At 38.2% G+C, this 19,428-nt stretch overlaps 1 protein-coding gene across 1 annotated transcript in view; it reads right to left on the reverse strand.

Annotated features, from left to right (window-relative positions):
* Positions 1 to 2,356: 2,356 nt before the first annotated feature.
* Positions 2,357 to 19,428, reverse strand: part of ACAP2 (ArfGAP with coiled-coil, ankyrin repeat and PH domains 2) — a 33,285-nt gene continuing 16,213 nt past the window's right edge. The window contains exons 8-23 of the mRNA XM_053459589.1: positions 18,734 to 18,829; positions 16,939 to 17,013; positions 15,629 to 15,741; positions 12,413 to 12,464; positions 11,949 to 12,049; positions 11,238 to 11,343; positions 10,505 to 10,716; positions 9,416 to 9,485; positions 9,117 to 9,211; positions 8,015 to 8,199; positions 5,879 to 5,971; positions 5,544 to 5,752; positions 4,835 to 4,944; positions 3,561 to 3,671; positions 3,083 to 3,144; positions 2,357 to 2,488 (exon numbers count right to left, since the gene is read on the reverse strand). Of these exons, the coding sequence (XP_053315564.1) occupies positions 2,388 to 2,488; positions 3,083 to 3,144; positions 3,561 to 3,671; positions 4,835 to 4,944; positions 5,544 to 5,752; positions 5,879 to 5,971; positions 8,015 to 8,199; positions 9,117 to 9,211; positions 9,416 to 9,485; positions 10,505 to 10,716; positions 11,238 to 11,343; positions 11,949 to 12,049; positions 12,413 to 12,464; positions 15,629 to 15,741; positions 16,939 to 17,013; positions 18,734 to 18,829 (1,791 nt within the window). The 3' untranslated portion in view covers positions 2,357 to 2,387. The remainder of the gene's footprint in view (positions 2,489 to 3,082; positions 3,145 to 3,560; positions 3,672 to 4,834; positions 4,945 to 5,543; positions 5,753 to 5,878; positions 5,972 to 8,014; positions 8,200 to 9,116; positions 9,212 to 9,415; positions 9,486 to 10,504; positions 10,717 to 11,237; positions 11,344 to 11,948; positions 12,050 to 12,412; positions 12,465 to 15,628; positions 15,742 to 16,938; positions 17,014 to 18,733; positions 18,830 to 19,428) is intronic.

A 19,428-nucleotide genomic window follows, 5' to 3' on the forward strand; every position in this document is an offset into this window, starting at 1 on the left:
AATATTTTGAGCATATGGATTTGCATAAATGTTCCTTTCTAAAGCCAAAGAAGAAAAGGAAAAGAAAAAAAGTGTCTTTGGTGCAGACTTTAAAAGTAATGATCTTATCGTCACAGCAGCCAAAGGGAAGCCCCTGCTGAATAGACCATTCAACGGGTCGCTGTGGTTATAAGGTTCAAATTTCACACCAAAACATACATAAAATATACATAAATTCGTTTTGTAGTGTGCTAAGAACACCACAAGTATATGCTGTGCAAAATACATATCCTTATGGATAATACTAAGCAATAAGAATGCAGCAAACATTGCCTCTTAGCCATTGAGGACCAACTGTATTTGAACTTGTTTGTGGAATCAACATAATATGTATTCTTTTTCCCACAGAAGCAGTCTTGTGATTTCTTTCTGATAACCAGTAACCAAGAACGCAACCCATTATGTTTTTGCCTTTATTATAAAATGGAATGGTAAGGTTGAGTTTTTAAGGCAGGAGAAGCCAACAGGGAGTGCTGTAGTGGCCATGGGTCTGCATCCCCCACAATGCTAAACAGGCTTTTCAACAAGCATTATCTGTGTTGTAATTCAAAAGATCTACCGCCCAGAGTGTCAAATCATTCAGCAAAACACATCACATTACAATGCTGCTCTTGATATACAAGGAAATATACAGTATCCAAAAGTATCAGCACCAAATTAGTAATTTGAGGGGCCACATGCAATCTGAAAGTCAGGCACACGATTTGGGGGGCAGACAATGAAATATCATGACCATTACGAGAGCACACCAATCACCAAAGTTGAACTCCTCTCTTTCTTGGATGATGTAAGACCAAGATGTGGCTCTACCCCATCCTGGTTTTCATGGTCCTCGTATTCACCAAAGCAGGAGTTCACAGGGGTTCTGGTGACAATTTACTGACTGAGTTATGTATTGTGAAGGAACAGCTCTGCATAATGAGCAGGCCTTGTAAAATACATGAAAAGATCCTATTGCTTTAAGTATTCTAAGGGCCACCTCATCTGGCAGGCAAAATGTCTGGTGTTGGCCTTTCAGAATGCATTACTGAAGCCAGGGTGCCATATGCGCACCTCTCCAGTAAACTCCCACTTTAGTTGATAAACCCTTTTAATCACTCACATAACATATTAAACATTTACCATGTTTACTTGTTAAAAAAAAAAAGTCAATTACAGAACCTAGTGCTAAAAAAAATAAAAAGATCTAAAAAGATCAAGAAGTGAAATAGCATACGCCAAGATAAAAGAGAGCAAAAATAAAAATGATACAATACATAACAACCAACCCTTCATCGGTTTTAATTGTGCAGAACATTGGTTTAAACAACTTCTTAAAAATACTGTCATAGCGAGTGTGTCTTAATGATTAGAGGTTTAAAAGAGTCTGATGGTGTAACCCAGGACTGTAGATGAACTACATGTCCCAGGTGGTAACCCAGCATTTCAGAGCAGCAGGAGAGTTAGAAGTTTCTTCCTTTGCATTGGTACTTATAAGACTCATCCGCGTGTGACTGGATACAACCATGTCACTTAGTATAATGCAGATAACGGCAGTTTACCGATTGTCAATAAGAGTGGAGTGCAGTAAAGGAAGTGTAGTAATGCAATACGTCTCCCAGGAAGATTTTTATACAGGCATTTTGTTGTCCTTGGTAACTATACAATATGTTTTAAAATATTTAGATGGCAGGATGTCACAGAGACTAGTATTTGAATAGCAGAAATGTAACAGTGATTACATTCGGTTAACATTCACAAAGATTAACTCGATTACATACAGTTTTCCGTAATGCTTCAAACTATGTATATTAAGGATAAATGATGTGGACAGAATTCCCCCTATTCCAGCTAGAGGGCAGGGTGTGCTTCACTGTAATGATGAAATATCGAAACTTGGACGAGACCAAAACTAAAACTTCCGGAAGGAGAATGGTACATTCCTTACCAACTTCTTTTTAAAAAAGGCACACAACATTTGGGTTGTCCTGGTCTCCATATGGCTCCAAATGGCTTTCGTGGTGATACTTGACACCGTCCTGGGATTTCGTAAACGCGTTGGAGCGCTGGTATGACCAATGTATGCTTTATTGCATATAGCATGTAAAAATTATTGCTCTGTTCCTGTACTTGTATATTCGTTTTCTGAATTGAATGGTCTGTTGGCAGGAGCAATGATGTGGTAATAGAGGTATATATTTCCACTGGGTGCATGAAGATGTGATGAAGCTCGTATTTACAAAGGAAGCACATTCCCAAAATCTCAAGGCTCTCTCTTGGAGGCTGATATTAGCCATTGTGCTCATGATAAATATCTTATGATACAGCAAGTCGCACCGCCCCCCATAAGCACCTTGAAATGGTGCAATTCAATGCTTTGGAGAATCTTGTTGATATCTGTTCAGCTTTTCTGGGTTGTTAGATGCCATGTTTGAAAAATCTCTGAATATGTCTTGGTAGGTTTCGTCCCCTGCAGGATTATGGGGAAAAAAAAAAAAGGATAACCATATTAATTCAACAAACCATAATAAAGTACTTCTATCTTGTATAGATAACAGGTTTAAGGTATTGTACTCTTGGATACCCGCACAATGCCTTCGACTCTGGAGAAGCAAACTACTCAAGGCACACAATACATTTAAGAGCAAATGCAAAGCAGGCACATGGGCAAACCCTAAACCAATTTCTAAATAACAGACTGGCTTGAAGGCCCAATATCATTGTTAATAAATAGAATTATCTCGCACATCATAACACAAACTGTATTTATTTCTGTGTCTCATTCAGTTGTCTGATATATGAATACACCACACATCTAAATACAAGTCTAAAACTGGTAAATAGACAAAGTTGTATTAAAGGGCATACTCCTTTCCTCCTTTAATGCCTTTCTCCACAACCACAGATGTCAACTTCTACTCTGCTTCCTTGTATTAAATATTAGCTGCGAGAAACAGATTTAAAAGTGTTGTGTGTGTAAACAACCAAAAGCATTTAGAGACTTCAGAAGTAAATTGTTCTGCACGTTTTATACATTCTGTATGGCTGTTACTTGAATATATACCTGGCTGTCCATAAAGGCCTTCAGATTCCCGCATCTCTTCATTCATACGTGCCAAACGCAATCTGAAGGCAAAGAGGGAGATGAGGGATTATTCCAAAGAAACAAGGCATGTATACCAAGCCTCTTTCTAAATTATTGTACACAGCGTTATCGTACTTTTAAAGTAGTAATGGTTTATTTTTATACCACATTTCTAAACAGTGATGCTCGAGTAGAAGAGCAGTTGGAAAGCAAACATATAGTAACAGGTAAAAGTGAAGAGGATGGGGGGTAGTGGGTAATGAATGTGCATTTTTTTTTTACCCGGCCTGCAGATGATCATCTAATCTATTTAGTACTTGCAGAGCAGACTGAGGACAGATTAAAAAAAAACAAAAAAAAAACACATCTGTTTGCTAAACATAAGAAGAACATAAATCTGAAAACATAGCCTCTGCAAAACAGAAAATGGGTCACTAATCCGGTACTTTACACTTACAGAGTCACTATATCCGCATTGGCAGCCTCTACAGCAATACTTAAAGGGTCCTTCCCGTCTTCATCTGTAGCGTGCTGGTTTGCTCCTCGTTTCAGGAACAAACACACTTGTCTGATAAAAAGCAAACAGCGTATATCAATAACTGGCACACATGTCAGCTGTAAAAAATATATACCGTATGTGAAAACAGTCTGTTTAAACAAACTTATAAACACATGCATGTCATTTGGAGATGCTGTCATACATTTTCTGATAGTAGTTACTTTGCTTTATAATTTTTACATGGTTCCCCTCACTGCTCAACTTCTGGTCACCTGTGATAATTTTATTAGCAGAGGGTCCTACTTTAAGGCAACAAATCTCCACTAATTTTGTGCGCTGTGTATGAGTTTGTGATTCCTATACCTTTCAAATACTAGGTACACCATAAGTTACCACTACCTATTCAATGCAGTTTAACATCACGTACTTACCTAGTTACATAAGTATTTAATACATACGTATTAAATACTTTATTAAACCAAGTTTAATAAGAGCCATAGTGTCAGAATTGTCTGCTGCGGTTAGCTTATCATGACACCGGTTGGTGGAATATGTGCATATAGAAAAGCAGAAATCCTTTTTGTAGTCTCTTTTGCTTCTAGATTTATCTTTCTTTCAGGGCCCTTCCCATGGGTTGAAAAATGAAGAACACAAAGAACGCTGATGGACATTTATCAGATAAGATTTTTATATGGCATTTTATTCCCCACCCTTGGAAATAGAATAAGGAAGAGACTATATCCATTGGCCCTTTTGGAGAGGATTTGCAATATAGTTAAAACCGACCTGTCAGCTTGACTGAAGCTGGCACATTTTAAAGTCACAAACGCACTCAAACTACCCAGCAACTTTATCTGAATATTTTGTAGCGAAAGTTAACCTTTTAACTCTACTTGGACATTAGTGAATGGATCCTGCAGAGTTTTTAGTTGATAAAACCACAAACTTTATTCTATGTTACTGCTCACTATTTACTATCCTTGCCTTAAAATTACTCCAACATAATTAAGGCTCCATACTTCCAGATAGTGCTGCTCCTGCACACTGGCACCCATACCCAGCTAGAAGCTTTGCATACGTCACCCCCCCCCCCCTCCATTCCGGCCCTGTATCCCATTGCCACAAACACTACTAAAGCTTTAGCGTAAACATGTATTGCTTATAGGTTTGTTTTAATTTAACATTGATCACTGAGGCATTTAACCTGTCCAGGCGTTATACACAATACACACCCTGTATGGCCCAGCATGGTAGCGTGATGGAGGGGGCCACGTCCTTTGATATCACGATGATTGACATTGGCTCCATTCTGCAGTAAGAACTCACAGGTGACTAGAGATCCCTGTTAATTTGAAAAACGACACGCTATTAGGAAGTAAACCATCGAATACATTGAAGAGATCATGTGAACTGCATTAATCTGGAATAGACAGTCAGCCTGCTCCATGCATTTAGCAGTCAGTCCCAACAGTCTAGTCCTCAAAACTTTTATTTCATGCAAATTGACGTCTATTTGGCATGTAAATTGAAGCATGCACTGTTAAGTTATAGCGTTCATAAAATGACACTTCGGCCTCATTTTCCTGCTCCAGTGACTGCCTCTCAAGCCAGGAAACATGATCATATACACTTGTACATGACCAGTAGCGTTTTGAAGCAATAAACCTGTATGCTAGCAAAACATCAGTGTTTACATATACGGGCTGTTGGTAGCTGAAACTCACTTTAGAAATGGGAGCACTACTCAAATAACGCCTGCAATGGTTCGCATGCAGTAAAACGTGTCAGATTCTGTAGAGCTATGACAAATCGATGAGTGAACATTAGAATTGGCATTAACAAACATTAAAGTATACCGGTACAGAAGAAGGAAGAGAGGGGCCTGTTCTTGCGAGCTTATAATTTATAAATACAGAACATTGAGGCCATTGAGTTTCTTACCCCACGCACTGCTTGTATAAGCGGAGTGGAATTGTTTTCTTTTGTGTTGACCCAGTTCACTTCTGCCCCATGAGCTAGAGCTTCTGACATACTTGGAAGGTTTTTCTCAAATGCAGCTTGGTACAACTGCGGGCCTGGGAGAATCTTTGTCTGGTGGTCTGCGTCCGGGAATACAGAGGAATTCTGCTTTGCCTCCTTTTGGTCTATATCTATATATAAAAAAAAAAAAAAACAAAAGAAAAAAACATAAAAACTAAAACTAAACTTGCACTTCTTGTCCATGAGATTTAACCCTTCAGTGGGATTTTATGAGTTAAGCACCGCGCAGTACCTACCTGCACCATACAGACTGTTGGAAGATACTGCAGATGCCAGCAGCTCCTGGCTCCCCTCAACGCTGAACTGTATACCACTGTCATTGCTTTTCACTAAATTAAAACAAAAAGATGCACCCTATAATTTATGTGACGACAAGACCGTGTCTTAAGTGGTGATAAATCAAACATTTTTAATGCAGGCAGGAAAGCAAAGCAGAGCCCCATGTGTCAGCAGCAGATATGATATCCAAACACTATGCTAAGAGGCAGGCTGCTAACCATAAACACGACAAGGATCTTTAATCGGACAGAGTCACACAAGATTTTGGGACATCAGAGGTCTCCTCTCTAATTAATCTGAAAAAGAAATCTGAGGTCCTGATGCTTAAAAAGAATCAACTTCAAATAAAGCTATATTTTCTATTGGGCTAAAATAGTTTTATCTATCTTTAAGCAACACTATTAATTTTAACACAAAATTCAAGTACATATTTATAAGCAGAGAACATAACACATAATGAAACTACCAGATAAGAAAATATTAAACTTTAGTTTTCTTGTATGGTGACAATACCTTAAAAGAAAGCATTTACAATTCAGCTTTCCCGTTACACTTTACCGTATGGGTACTTATCTCAGTCAAGTACAAAATAAATATGATAATTCTGATATGTATGATAATAAGCAGTAAAACATGAAGATTTACCAGTATATATACACACACATATATACATACATACACAGAGTATATATATTTATATATGTTACATTAATTTACCAGTTTAGCAAAGCAACATATAACAAGAAATGGGATATGATGGCAGCCATTGTTTTTTTTTCAGTAACAAAGATTATTAGTTTGAATATAAAATAATGTAGAAAAGGGAAACTGAAAGAAGAGCTTCAAAAGGTAATGCCGATCCACGGATAGCGAGAGCCAGACAGCTACGTGCGCAGTCTACGATAGTTGTTACTTACTACTACGCAGTTTTGAAGAGGTATCAAAGTAGGAGAAGAGCGTGTCTAGCTCATCAGGACAGAACAGAGACTCCCGCCTCGCTTCGTCACTGCTAACAGCGACCGCTGCAGACATGCAGGTTAGCAAAGCGTAAAGCAGGCAGTAAAAGAGGAGAGAGGATGAAGGTAAACCAGATAGCTCTCTGGTGGAGGAGAGATTGTAACTGTCAGAGGTTACCACACTCTGTAAAACGTAAGCAAACATATCACAAAGAACTTGTTATAGAACCTAGTATCTAGATACTGCCTATACTGCTTTAAAATAGAATTTAAAAAATTATATATATAGTGAGTAGTAAATATGCCAGCTAAAGTGCAAATTCGTAGGTGATTTGCAGTTTCAGCTTCACTAGGCATTACGTGGCATAACCATGCTGTACTATGAACAACTTAGCTAAGTTACCTAGTTTATTGCATACCGTGCAGCATTTCTCTTCTCAGATGGACTGGAGTTTATTCATTAAACATTGAGACCCACCAATTTATTGAGTTAGGAATGAGAGTCTCCTGCAGGAAGGATTGAGCTTGCCCTTCATTGATGCAAAATACAACGATCGAGGAGACTTTCAATGAATCTCGCCCATTCACCTATGTATTACAGCACGCGCCAAGCTCTTCTTGCACTCGGTTGCACTAGTCTTTCATAATGCACAATGAAGTCACATAGTTAAAATAATGCAATACTGCAAGCTCAACTGGAAACATCTCCTTTAGTGAACAATACAGATAGCGTGGAGCATGCAGCACATTTACAGTGTGCCGCATGGCATCAATTGGCAAAACCAACTAACCTAAAACTATTTCTTCCTCATAATTTTAATTGCTATCGATATAAAATAAAAATAAACATGGAAAAAAAAAAGGACACTGAAATACAATTTTAATTCAGTGGACTGTACAATTTTAGTCAATGCAAGCAACCTGTTTATCAATTTATTACATCTACTGCATTTTTTGGTAACACAAATTTACTGAAAATGGCAGCCTGTCTGATAATCAAAAGTTGACCCTTAAATACCTTCCTAATACTGATAAAGACCACGGATGTGCTAGCTCACTTGGTATATTATATATAATAATAATTTCTACAAAATAAAACAATACATGGCACTCATGACAGTCAAGATTATTATGTACCTGGAAACTTAGAAGGTGTCTGCGCATGATCTTCAGGATGGAGGCTTTTATCAGATGCACTGATACGGTTCTCACTGCTCCTTTGTGAAGCGCTTTTCTTCCTCACTGCTAGCGCGGACTCTGCGTATTTATCCACAAACTTCTTTTCCACGTACTTGGCTTTAATATACAATTCCCTCTCCTGTCTTCAATGTACAAACACAAAGCATGTTAGAGCACGTCACAATTGAAACTATTGTGGGACAGAACGGGACATAAGAGGTTAAATGTGCTCTGCGTTTGGCGAGAGCAGTTGGAGGCCTGTGTGTACAGATACAAGATAAGCAATGTAAGGAGTATAAAGGTTAAAACGTAAAAGGTTAAAAAGAACTCGGAGCTTACGGTCACCTTCACCTAAGGTGTATTGCTGTTACAATCCACCCACATATTAACGTTATGCAGGTTCAAATGGTTACCTTTTATAGTAAGAAAGTATATTTTTACCATTTGTTAATTTATTTGTATCAATCTGTATATATAACATTGTCACGACTAACTGGAGCTGATTGTATCCAGAATACGCTTTCTTACATTCAAAGAAATCTGGCGGTCTTTAAATCTTAAATCTTCTTATTTTCGGAAACACAATGTAATACCACACTCTTTTGATCGCCGGTGGTTCGTTTAACGAAAGCATTAAAACGCAACGAGTGCTGAACATTTTCATTTAATACATTAAAAGCATATGGAAATGTAAATAAGCATACGTTTTTTTTAAATGAGGATTGTGTTGTATGCCTGTAGCATTTAGAAAGGGAGAATGGAAAACAGGCACAACATCAAGTTATCGTAAGCCACCTGAATCAAGGTATGGTGACAAGAGGAGAGGTATCCCCACTGCGCAGATCCGACTGGCCGCACTTTTTGGGCACTATTTAGAGCAAGTGAGAATTGTTAGTGTGGAACGACTAGAACTTGAAGATCTTACAAATTGCTCTGCACAAACATGGATCAGTTTTTATGTAGCGGTTGCAAGCGGTTAGAAAGTTTTGCTGAACAGACAGTTTTGTAGAAACTATGAAACTCAGAGACACAAGATAAAAAGTGATAGATTACGAGTTACCTTTGGCATGGACTCTGAAGCTTTTTCACACCTATTTTGTCCACTCGCGCTTCGTATATGCCATTTACAACATCATTTCCCAGTTCGCACATTAACTATTTGGGAAAGGAGAAAAAAAAATGATAAAAATAAATACTACAGACAGGTAAAAAGTAGAAAACAGTCATGGATGACAAATGCCCAGTTTATGCCAGGGCACATAGATTGTCCCAAAATAGAAGGGTACCTGGGAAAAGATTAAGAAATCTGCCCCAACATTTAGAAGTTTGACAAATTTGTTGTGCCTGTATTTTGGTTACCTTTATAAGCTCGGGTTCCCAAGTATCCAGAGTCAGAGACCTTACTTTAGAGAAGTGGACACCAAGACTCCTGTAATATAAAAGAAACTATTTCCGTGTACGTCAAAGGCTATGATGAGCAGCTAACTTCAAAGCACAGGAGAGAAAATAAACAGTAACGTATCCCCAAGCATCGTGGGAATCTTTATCGTAGAAGGATAACTCTTGACAAAAAGGACTCTAAGCCAAGATGTCAAACCCACTATAACCTCAAACAACATTACAGTAATTCCTTGTTCGCCAAATGAAAGCATGGCTGCCGTATCTACAGCTATTTTCTTCCAGAACTTCAATTAAACTGAACCAAACCATTCCGTTTTTCCTTTTATTATCCTCCTTTATTGCTTCATTGTTTTAGACAACTACGAAACCCAATACTGAGTTATTTTGGTCTCTTTTAAGCAGCATGCGGAACGAGTTAAGACATAAACCATCAGGTTTTTTTCCCTTTCCAAAAGCAAATAGTGATCACCAAATTTTGCTAATAAAAACAGATACACAAAACTTGATTTGCAATATATATATTATATACACACACAATTTCTCATTTTGCACATAAAAAATGAATATATGTTATCCATATATTATGTTGAATATAATGTGTGTGCATGTGTGTATGGGTACCAAACTGATCCTGGTTGATTTCAGCCACGCACAGGCGGAAAACTTCCAGTAGGGATGTAGTCGCATCAAGACATTTACTTACATTTTGGCTACCGCAAAGTATAGATACAGTGCAAGTCTTTAGGTAAAGCCAGCTTTGTTAGTCACACACGCAATTAACCCTTCTATAAAGTGTGTGCATGTCTGCTCACATTGGACCAGAAACAGGAGAGCGATGCAAGCAGCCCCTTCACGGTGGTAGGACAGGCAGCATTACAGGTGTTATATTAATGGGTAAATCCAACATATACTGGGAAGTGTCCACTGTGACAGCACTATCCAGCGACCACCTCGTAGTGACCCACTGCTGACCAAATTTTACACCTCCTAAAATAACACACAGGAATGTTTTTGCGCCCAATCCATCATTCGGCAGCGTCTGCTTACCTGTGAATCCCTGAGCACTCGATACATAATGCAATTCCCAGGTTAATACTAGCCCAGCGGGGATCTGGAAGGCCACAATCACAGCAGTATGCGTTTCCAGGAATGCACTGCACACGCTGCAGAGCACTTTCCCCCTTAACCAACTTCTCCTTTGATACGGATTCTGGGCTTATAACTGAACCTGGAGAGAGCGGCGGCTTCCGGTCTGCTTTCTGTGTGAGCAAACGGAAAATCTGAGTGTCCACACATGTTTAAAATTATGTATCAGATCCTAACATCGTAAGCGAGATTCAGGAAACAGAGCCAGCAATAAACTGAAAACTTCAACACCCAGCTTAAAGACGCTGATTTAAGGCTTCTGATATTATTTAGAGCAAAACACCAGCAAGACAGATTAAAGAAAAAAAATACTGTTTATAGATGTGCAATATAGTACCAAAAATCAAAATATATTTACAATAATGTGATCTATGCCAAGTTTATATTCAATAGCTCTGATTGCACTTTTAGACTGTTTTGCTCATATATTTCACTGAATCTCCCATATTATACATACACATTTTATATATCGAGAGATATAGAATATATATATATATATATATATATATATATATATATATATACATATATATATATATATATACACACACATATACATATATATATATACACACACACACACACACACACACACACACACACACACACGGTTCTGCTCATTTTGGGTACTAACCTCTACCTCCTCTACCCTCTCTCTGTATGCTGTAGCAATGTTGGTCTGAACGGATTTAATCCAGGCCTGGCGTAGTTTCTCAGAGTCTGCTTGAAGCATGCAGCTCCTAAGAGATACAACAGATAGAATTTTGGAATAATACACGTGCATAAAAACAAAGATTACTAATTATTTGGGTAACAGGAAAGAGATTGGAAAGGAATTAATGTCTTAAGGGCATGTTGTCTGTAAAATACATTTTCTTTAGTAAAGTCCATGAAAATATCAGTTGGGCCACAGACCAAATAAAACCCACAGGCCTCCAGTTGGAACATCTTAACTGAAGACAGGTAAAGTAAACAGAATCCGAGTAAGACTGGGAACAAGCCCAGATGCAGAGGTTTCTCAGACGACATAGGCTTTATGTTGCTCAAAACCAAGAAATGCAACTTTCTATATACTATAGTACTCATCGGGCACTAAAGGGTGGACAGGATCAGCAAGTGGACAGGGGTTTCACACGAACTCAGACAATCACTGCCCCAGGAGAGATGACAGGTTTCCCTAACCAGGAATCTTAATTTATACCAGGCAAGAGCTGTGGGCTGATCAATCCAGCAGCCCAGAATGCAATGTTCCTGAGCCAGTTTCCCAAGTTTTTTGGCCTTACAACTAAGTATTCACTATTCTAGAAAAATCGGATACACACGATTTATTATAGGAAGTACTTACTTGGTTGGTGAGACCACCTCAAAGCAGAAACGCCTTTCAATATCTTCACAGTGCTTAACCGTGCAAAGTCTTAAATCTTCAACCACGACAGTTGGATTATCCTACACAAAAATAGCATACAATTATGTGCTACAAATGGTTAGGTGCTATATAAATGCATGAGAATCCCACTAGAAAATTATCTGCACTCCCCAGAGAGGACCACATATCTGAATGCGATGAAACAGACAACCAGATCTAGCTACTGGCCATTTATATTTTGGAGACACTGAACCATTCTAAACAGGACATTGTGTGTGTTTCAGGGAATATCTTGGAAAATGAATTGTAGAATCTCTAAAAGTAACTGTAAAAGACAAATAAAAAATATCCCAGAATAGTTTCCAATTGCAGACAAAGCTGTACACTATATGGCATTTGATGATAAAAGGGCTTCACAGCAAAAGTAACCCAATATGGCATACCTTAAATTTCTTCTGATACACTAATTGACTATTCTGTATAGAGAACCAGCGTCTGTATGAATAAAGACAAAATGTATTAGTTTCTTTAGGTAGCTTACCTTACTCCAAAAACCATAAAAAAGTGTGATGAATATTATATGGAGTTAGGAGACAATATTACAATGAAGATAGGAACAGATGGGGTTAAAAAAGGTACATGACTGAACAAGAAATTACCTTAGAAAAAGTTAGATAATCTACTTTGTATTACATGATTATCTGCTTTAATGTATTTCAACCATACATCATCCATGTAGATTTTATTAAAACAAGCTGACTTTGCAAAAAATAAAACTCACTAATATAGCATATTTTGCAAAAAATTATCTGTCATTAACACAAGAATAATTACTTTCAATTAGAAGTATGATTTAATATGAAATTACATCAAGGCACTCCTTTGTTTATATAGTGTATACTTTTCAAAATAGCCGATACTTTTAAACCCGTTTTCTGATTTTTTTTAAAAAAAAATCCAGATAAATTATGGGGTCGCCTACAGAACAAATGATACAGACAGATCCTATTTTACACCCTACCAAAGACTTAAAGCCATTGAATACTTTCATTATAAAACAGGGCTTGACAAATTTGTTATAAATCTAGGAGCCAGCTAAAAAAGTTAGGAGCCAGTTTTTTGCCCCTGCACCCGCACTTTGCCCCAGCACCCACACTTTGCTCTAGCACTTTGCCTAGCACCCGCACTTTGCCCAGCACTCAGTCTCACACTTTGCCCCAGCACTCAGTCTCACACTTTGCCCCAGCACTCAGTCTCGAGTTATTGATTGTTAACACCAGTCACAGTCCTGCCCAGACATACCCAGGTTCCAGCATGTACTGGCTGACTTGGCATGATAGGAGTACATGCTGAAACCTGGCTTGCTGCCCTCCTTGTGTATTGATGCTGCACATCACTTAGAGCCCCATGTGCCATGTTCCTCCCCCCACTTACACAACCATGTTATCACACCCTCCTTCACCCCCTTACCTGCACTGCAGATCTCTCACATGCAGACTTCCATAGGGGCCCTGCTGCTTCTATCTCTGTCTCTCTGCACGAACTTCTCGTCCCGCCCACTGGGAGGAGGAACAGAGCAGTCATGTGACTCCTCTGGTTTCCTGCTTCCTGTGGCCACTCCAGCACAAGAGACGCTGCTTGCACATTAAGAGCAACGCACAGCTAAGCAGTGCGGCCCCTGCGGGGATTATTTTCAGCCGTTTTTTTTTGTTTTTTTAAATTTCGCCATTTTGCCGAATGTGTGTTTCGGCCACTGGTTTGGCTCACAAACACCTAGGCGCCAGGACAAAATTATCAGTCGCCATGGCGACCTGGGATTTGTCGAGCCCTGTTATAAAATACATGCTTATGAGGTAATTTAGCAAAATTTCAGGCTGTCATTTTTTTAGTTTGCCTGGCTCACCTTTTCCTTCATAAATTATGTTAAAAATTAACATGACATCAAGGATTTATGGCACTTCAGCGTTCTATTGCTATACAAGATATATTGTTATAGATCTTGACATGTATAATTTCTAGCAAGACAGCTGATGGCGATATCCACTGACACGCAAAAAGTAGAATAGGCGACTACAAACTAGACAAAGGCTGGACCAGTACAGCAACTGTTACCTACTCAGGGCAATGTTAACATCTCCGCTTTAAACACAAATTAATAGGAACAATCTTTAGACCCAAGCCAAGATGGATCAAAAATGCTGGTTTGCATGCACTCATAAATCATTTTCTCTATTTGTTATTGTACTAACATAGAACACGCATAGCTGCAATATCATGGCAAGCTCTGATGTGTCACAACCAAAAAGAACTCCAGCTGTTATCAATGCACTACCTTCTGTCGCTCTTTGAATGTGAAAAAGCTGTAAGATTAATGTATCCGGCGCTCTACCAACTGCTCCCAACCTGCTGAATGTCACTTACACAAGAGTCTCACGAGACCCAAGAAAACCTAATGGTAAAGAACTCTTATTTTACACAAATCAGGTACTTGTATAGCACTGATGCAAATCACTACTAATGGGTGTTATTAGTAGATACTCCTCGTGTGATGTAACAAAAGTAAAACCAATATCACAAAACAGAAAACAATGTTAAAAGAACAATCCACAAGCACAAGGGAAAATATTTGTTAAAAAAAGCAGACTGTTAAAAATAAAAAGAAAAAAAGGTAAGATATTTGGGATCAGTTTTCAGAATTTTAGCAAAAAAAAAAAAGAAGAATTTGCTGCAAGCAACCAGAAAAGCACAACCACATAAGAGAGAACATGCAATGTAGAGAATCTCACTAATGATTACCATATTGTCTTTTCCTTGGTAAAAATAATGTTTGTCTGGGTTTAATTTATGCATTTTTGTGGGCGAATTATGTTGGCAATCATAAACAAGACCTGTAATTATTAGAATATGTAGGGGGGAGGGGGAAAACCCTGGAGGACTGCAAAAGCCATATGGCAAAAAAATCCAACAGGTCCCACTTTTTCAGGCAGTGGGGAGCGCGGGACAATTGCAGAGATGCTCTGACCTCTGCCGACCAGCTCGGGGAGGCAAAAAACAATTAACTCGAGGTATGTGCTCTTGTAGCTCCCTCTTTGCCTCCTTACGGTTCTAGCTTAAGTATGGTGGACCTGTGGTCAATCCTCCTGCACACTTTCTGGGCCAACCCAAACTATGTATACAGATTGGGACTGCAGTTTAGGTTTACAAATTAGGTTTATATTTCCTTTCCACATTTTTTAATTTGCAACTTTACACACAGCGAACCGTGCAGCTACTCAGCCTTTTAAGAAGCACATTTCCTCTTGACTGAACCTTTATGAAGAGGAGATGAATCCATTGCAGGTAATCTCCGCTAAACACAGGGTTGACATAGAGAGGAAAACGTGCTTTAAGGAGAGATTTGGAAGGAACAAAGAAGCTGGTAGATACCTGGTATGCTCTGGCTTTTTCCTGTCATGTAAAAAAATGGGGCAGGATTAACACATACTAGAATGGAGGAGGAGAAGGAACGAGCAAAACAAGGGAAGCAAAAATAGTATGAAATCAGAAATTAAAGCTGCAGCTAAAGCATGAACTTAAGGAACGCAGGAACAAAATCTACTTTCTGCAAAGCATCAGCAATTTCATTTTAGTAGCTTATATCACATCGCCAGAATTATTACCTGTTCCATGTTTTGAAGGCATTGCTAGCTCGTTTGAAGAGATATCCTTCCATAACAACACCGTTGGCTGCATCAACATTACACTCAACTCTGGAATCATCATTAGAAAAATCCTGAGGAAGGAGGCAAAAAAGAAGCTTGGGAAACAGGCAGGGCGGAACATTATATACATTAGAAGAAGAAGAAATTCAGCGGCACATCCTGGCCTGGGGTGGCAGGTCCTCTGCCACATAACAGGGAGTCTGCTTGCCCTGTTAGGCATTCTGGTTCCCTAGAATACCACAGCTAGTATAGTAATAAACAAATCTGAATGGTGGGTTTATATTTTTGTTACATACGGCTCACTCCTTCCTGGCTACTGGATTCACAGAAATGACATCATAAACAAACACCATTTCCAAGCCAGTTTTGACCTATGATCACCCTGTGCTTCTTGATACCTCAAGGTGTTCACTCACCTATGTACTAAAACAGTGGAGGCTCGGACTGAATACAGTACATGCCAGACAATCACAAAACAGCGCTTTTCCATGGATACATAAGTGAGAGGTACTAATGATGAGTGATTGTGATACGATAATGAAAGTGAAAGTGCGGAGACACCAATACACCAAATAAAGAAGTACCTGTCACTGCAGAGACTTTATAGTTCAACCATCACAATGGTTTGGACACACTGTTTGCGAAGGAATTGGATATTTCACACCATAAATGACACTTTTTAGTAGCTGGATATCTAACAGTACATGAATCTTAAAGCCAGTACACAAAGACATTGAGATGCTATTAAAGTCCCACTCTAACCTTTCCTCAACGGTAATATCCTTGCACCCACCAGTTCACAAAATATATTAATTCCTGAAATATTTTCCATTACCTCTATATTTTTAAGTGAATTTGCAGTCAGACAACAAGAAAACCAGACATTTACAGTTAAAAGTATGATTATTCAGAGATCGAATATTTAGAAAGTATATTTACAAAAATGTGACCTATCCATACAAACACATTAATTATACGTTTACAGAAATAACACTTCTGTAACTAAAAACGCCAAAAAATGGCAGTATTTTTTCTTTGTGCACACATGTGTGTTTTTGTATTCACGTGGGATTGCACAGTGTCACTAAATGAATAATTCAGAGAATCTTCTACTGAAATTGCAGCCTTGATTGGAAATTCAACCCGAGCTGCAGACAGACTAACTTACTAATGCTCTGTATTGGCGCTCCATTTTTACGAGATATAATGCAGCATGAATTTACAGCAATGATGAAAAATGAGAATTTCAAATGAAATGTCTTTGCTACCTTTTGCTGAATTGTGGAGTGCTTCAGTTCCATATCTTTTTTTTCCTTTGCTGCATCCACAACAAGACAATTCAACTGTAAAATAAGATTTAAAAATAAATTCAAATGTACTAGAACAGTTACAAGTCTCAATTGGTGTGTACAAAATGTACTATTCAAGTGAGTTTCCCTTTGCCACATAATATCATGTAAGGTGACAAAAAGATAATGGGAAACAATGGAAACAAATAAACACTATCTTCACAGAATCGGCATATTGACGGTCCAGCTGGCACAGTTCAGCTCAGTTTAAGAGAAAAGCAGTGCGGTAACTATATCCATGATAAAGAGGGGGCTGCAAAAACCTACATAAATATATATTTATGCATAGTATCTCACAAAAGTGAGTAAACCCCTCACATTGTTGTAAATATTTTATTATATCTTTTCATGTGACAACACTGAAGAAATGAAACTCTGCTGCAATGTAAAGTAGTGAGTGGGCAGCCTGTATAACAGTGTACATGTGCTGTCCCCTCAAAATAACTCAACACGCAGCCATTAATGTCTAAACCTTGGCACAGCTTCCACTCTTCTGGGAAGGGTTTCCACAAGTTTCTGGGGTGTTTCTCTGGGAATTTCTGAGGTCAGACACTGATGTCGTACGAGAAGGTCTGGCTCGCAATCTCCGTTCTAGATAATTTGTTTATTTATTCGATGAGTTTGAGGATGAGGTCAGGGCTCTGTGTGGGACAGTCAAGTTCTTCCATAGCAAACTCATCACAGGCCTTGCTTTGTGCATTATTATACGGACAAAGGTATTGGTACACATCTCTCAATTACTGAAATCAGGGTTTGGGCCCCTTTACTTCAAGTAAAGGAAAATCTTAATGCTTCAAAATGTTTAGGGGAAGACCCTTTTCTATTTCAGCATAACTGAGCCCCAGTGCACAAAGCAAGGTACATTAAGACACGGCTGGTAAAAAGCAAACAGACTTGTGTGTTCCTTACAGTAAACGTCTTTCCCTCTGCTTTTTAATTACAGTATCTATGCTACCTGCCTTCAATTAGGAATTCATAAAAACTTGTTTCCAAGCAAAGATGTGCCTGGCCAATATTATTTTCCCAGTGTTCTATCTAGTTAGTTTATGTAGGATAGGTGCAACAGTGCAGACTTATTCTATAAAAAAAATAGAATATTTTTTTTTTTCTTTTATTATCTTTGAGCCAAGAAACACGCACAGATTTCCCGGAAAAAATGTTTAAAGTTAATTTTTTTCCTATAAAATATTTTAGTAGATAGCGTAGATCAATTAATACCATCACACTTGCAGGTGGGTACAAAAAACACAAGCATGGTAACAATACAACCCCTAATTACCAGAGCAAACAATTTCCTTCTATTTCCATGTTTTACTGTTTGTTCTGCAAATTGTTAATCTCCATCCCAAAAATTGCCATGTATGCTAGATAATGAACGTCATAACACAATAACTACAGCTGCAGTGTTTCCTTGACATTGGATTACAAAAATATCTTCCAACACAAAAAAATTTACAATTTCAAGCTTTTTTTTTTTTATTATTATTTTTTTATTTTTTATCATTAAACATAAATTGTTTCTAAACCATTAAAAGCCGTAAATGTAAAATCCAATGGTTCTGTTTAGAACTCAAGGTGCATACTTTCTATTTCTTGTTTTTTTATTTATTTATTTATTTTAAACCTGATTTAAAGAAATTAAATATAAGCCCAAATACAGTAATAAATAAAAACATGAAATATTAATTAGAGGTACTCCTGGCGCTTTATTTACCTGTGCGCCGAGGTCCTTCATATATGGCTCAAGCTCACTGAAATGATCATAACCTTGATGAAAGAATGCTAGATGGGCATACATAAACGACAGCATCTGTAAAAAAGGAAAAGACAAAAAATAAAGACATGGAATGAACACTGCAGTCAGAAAGCTGCATACATGCTTGCACTAAGCAAGACCCATGAGCAACTTCCACATCATAGTTTGGAAGTTCCCAACACGCAAACCAAACTATTTCTTGTACTATATAAATAGAAGATACATATTTAGCATTCAGATTGATTTCAAATATTTGCATTTTAGAAGTACCTCAATGCGTTATTTACAGATCTGGATTATTAAGGTTGCTCACATCAAAATCCATAAGTTACTTTGAACAACCGTAAATGAAGATTCATAGCATCCGTACATCAAGGCAGCATGTACCACATACGCTATACTCCTCTCTACCTCTATGCCTTGGAACAAGACAGAACCCATTACAGTAAAAACAGGAAGGTCGTGCAATCTCGATTCAGATTAATGAATGGCCTACAACAGAGAATGGGATACAGATTTACATAATGAAGCTGCTTGTGTAAAATACATAAAATACCGCATCCACTGGCCCTGCAGCCGCACCTGCTGATGTGCTGAACAGTCTAGTCATTACACAAACCACAGGATGAAGCAGAAATCAATAACTCTTCTGG

The sequence above is a fragment of the Spea bombifrons genome, chromosome 3, assembly GCF_027358695.1.
Source record: "Spea bombifrons isolate aSpeBom1 chromosome 3, aSpeBom1.2.pri, whole genome shotgun sequence".
Lineage (NCBI taxonomy): Eukaryota > Metazoa > Chordata > Amphibia > Anura > Pelobatidae > Spea > Spea bombifrons.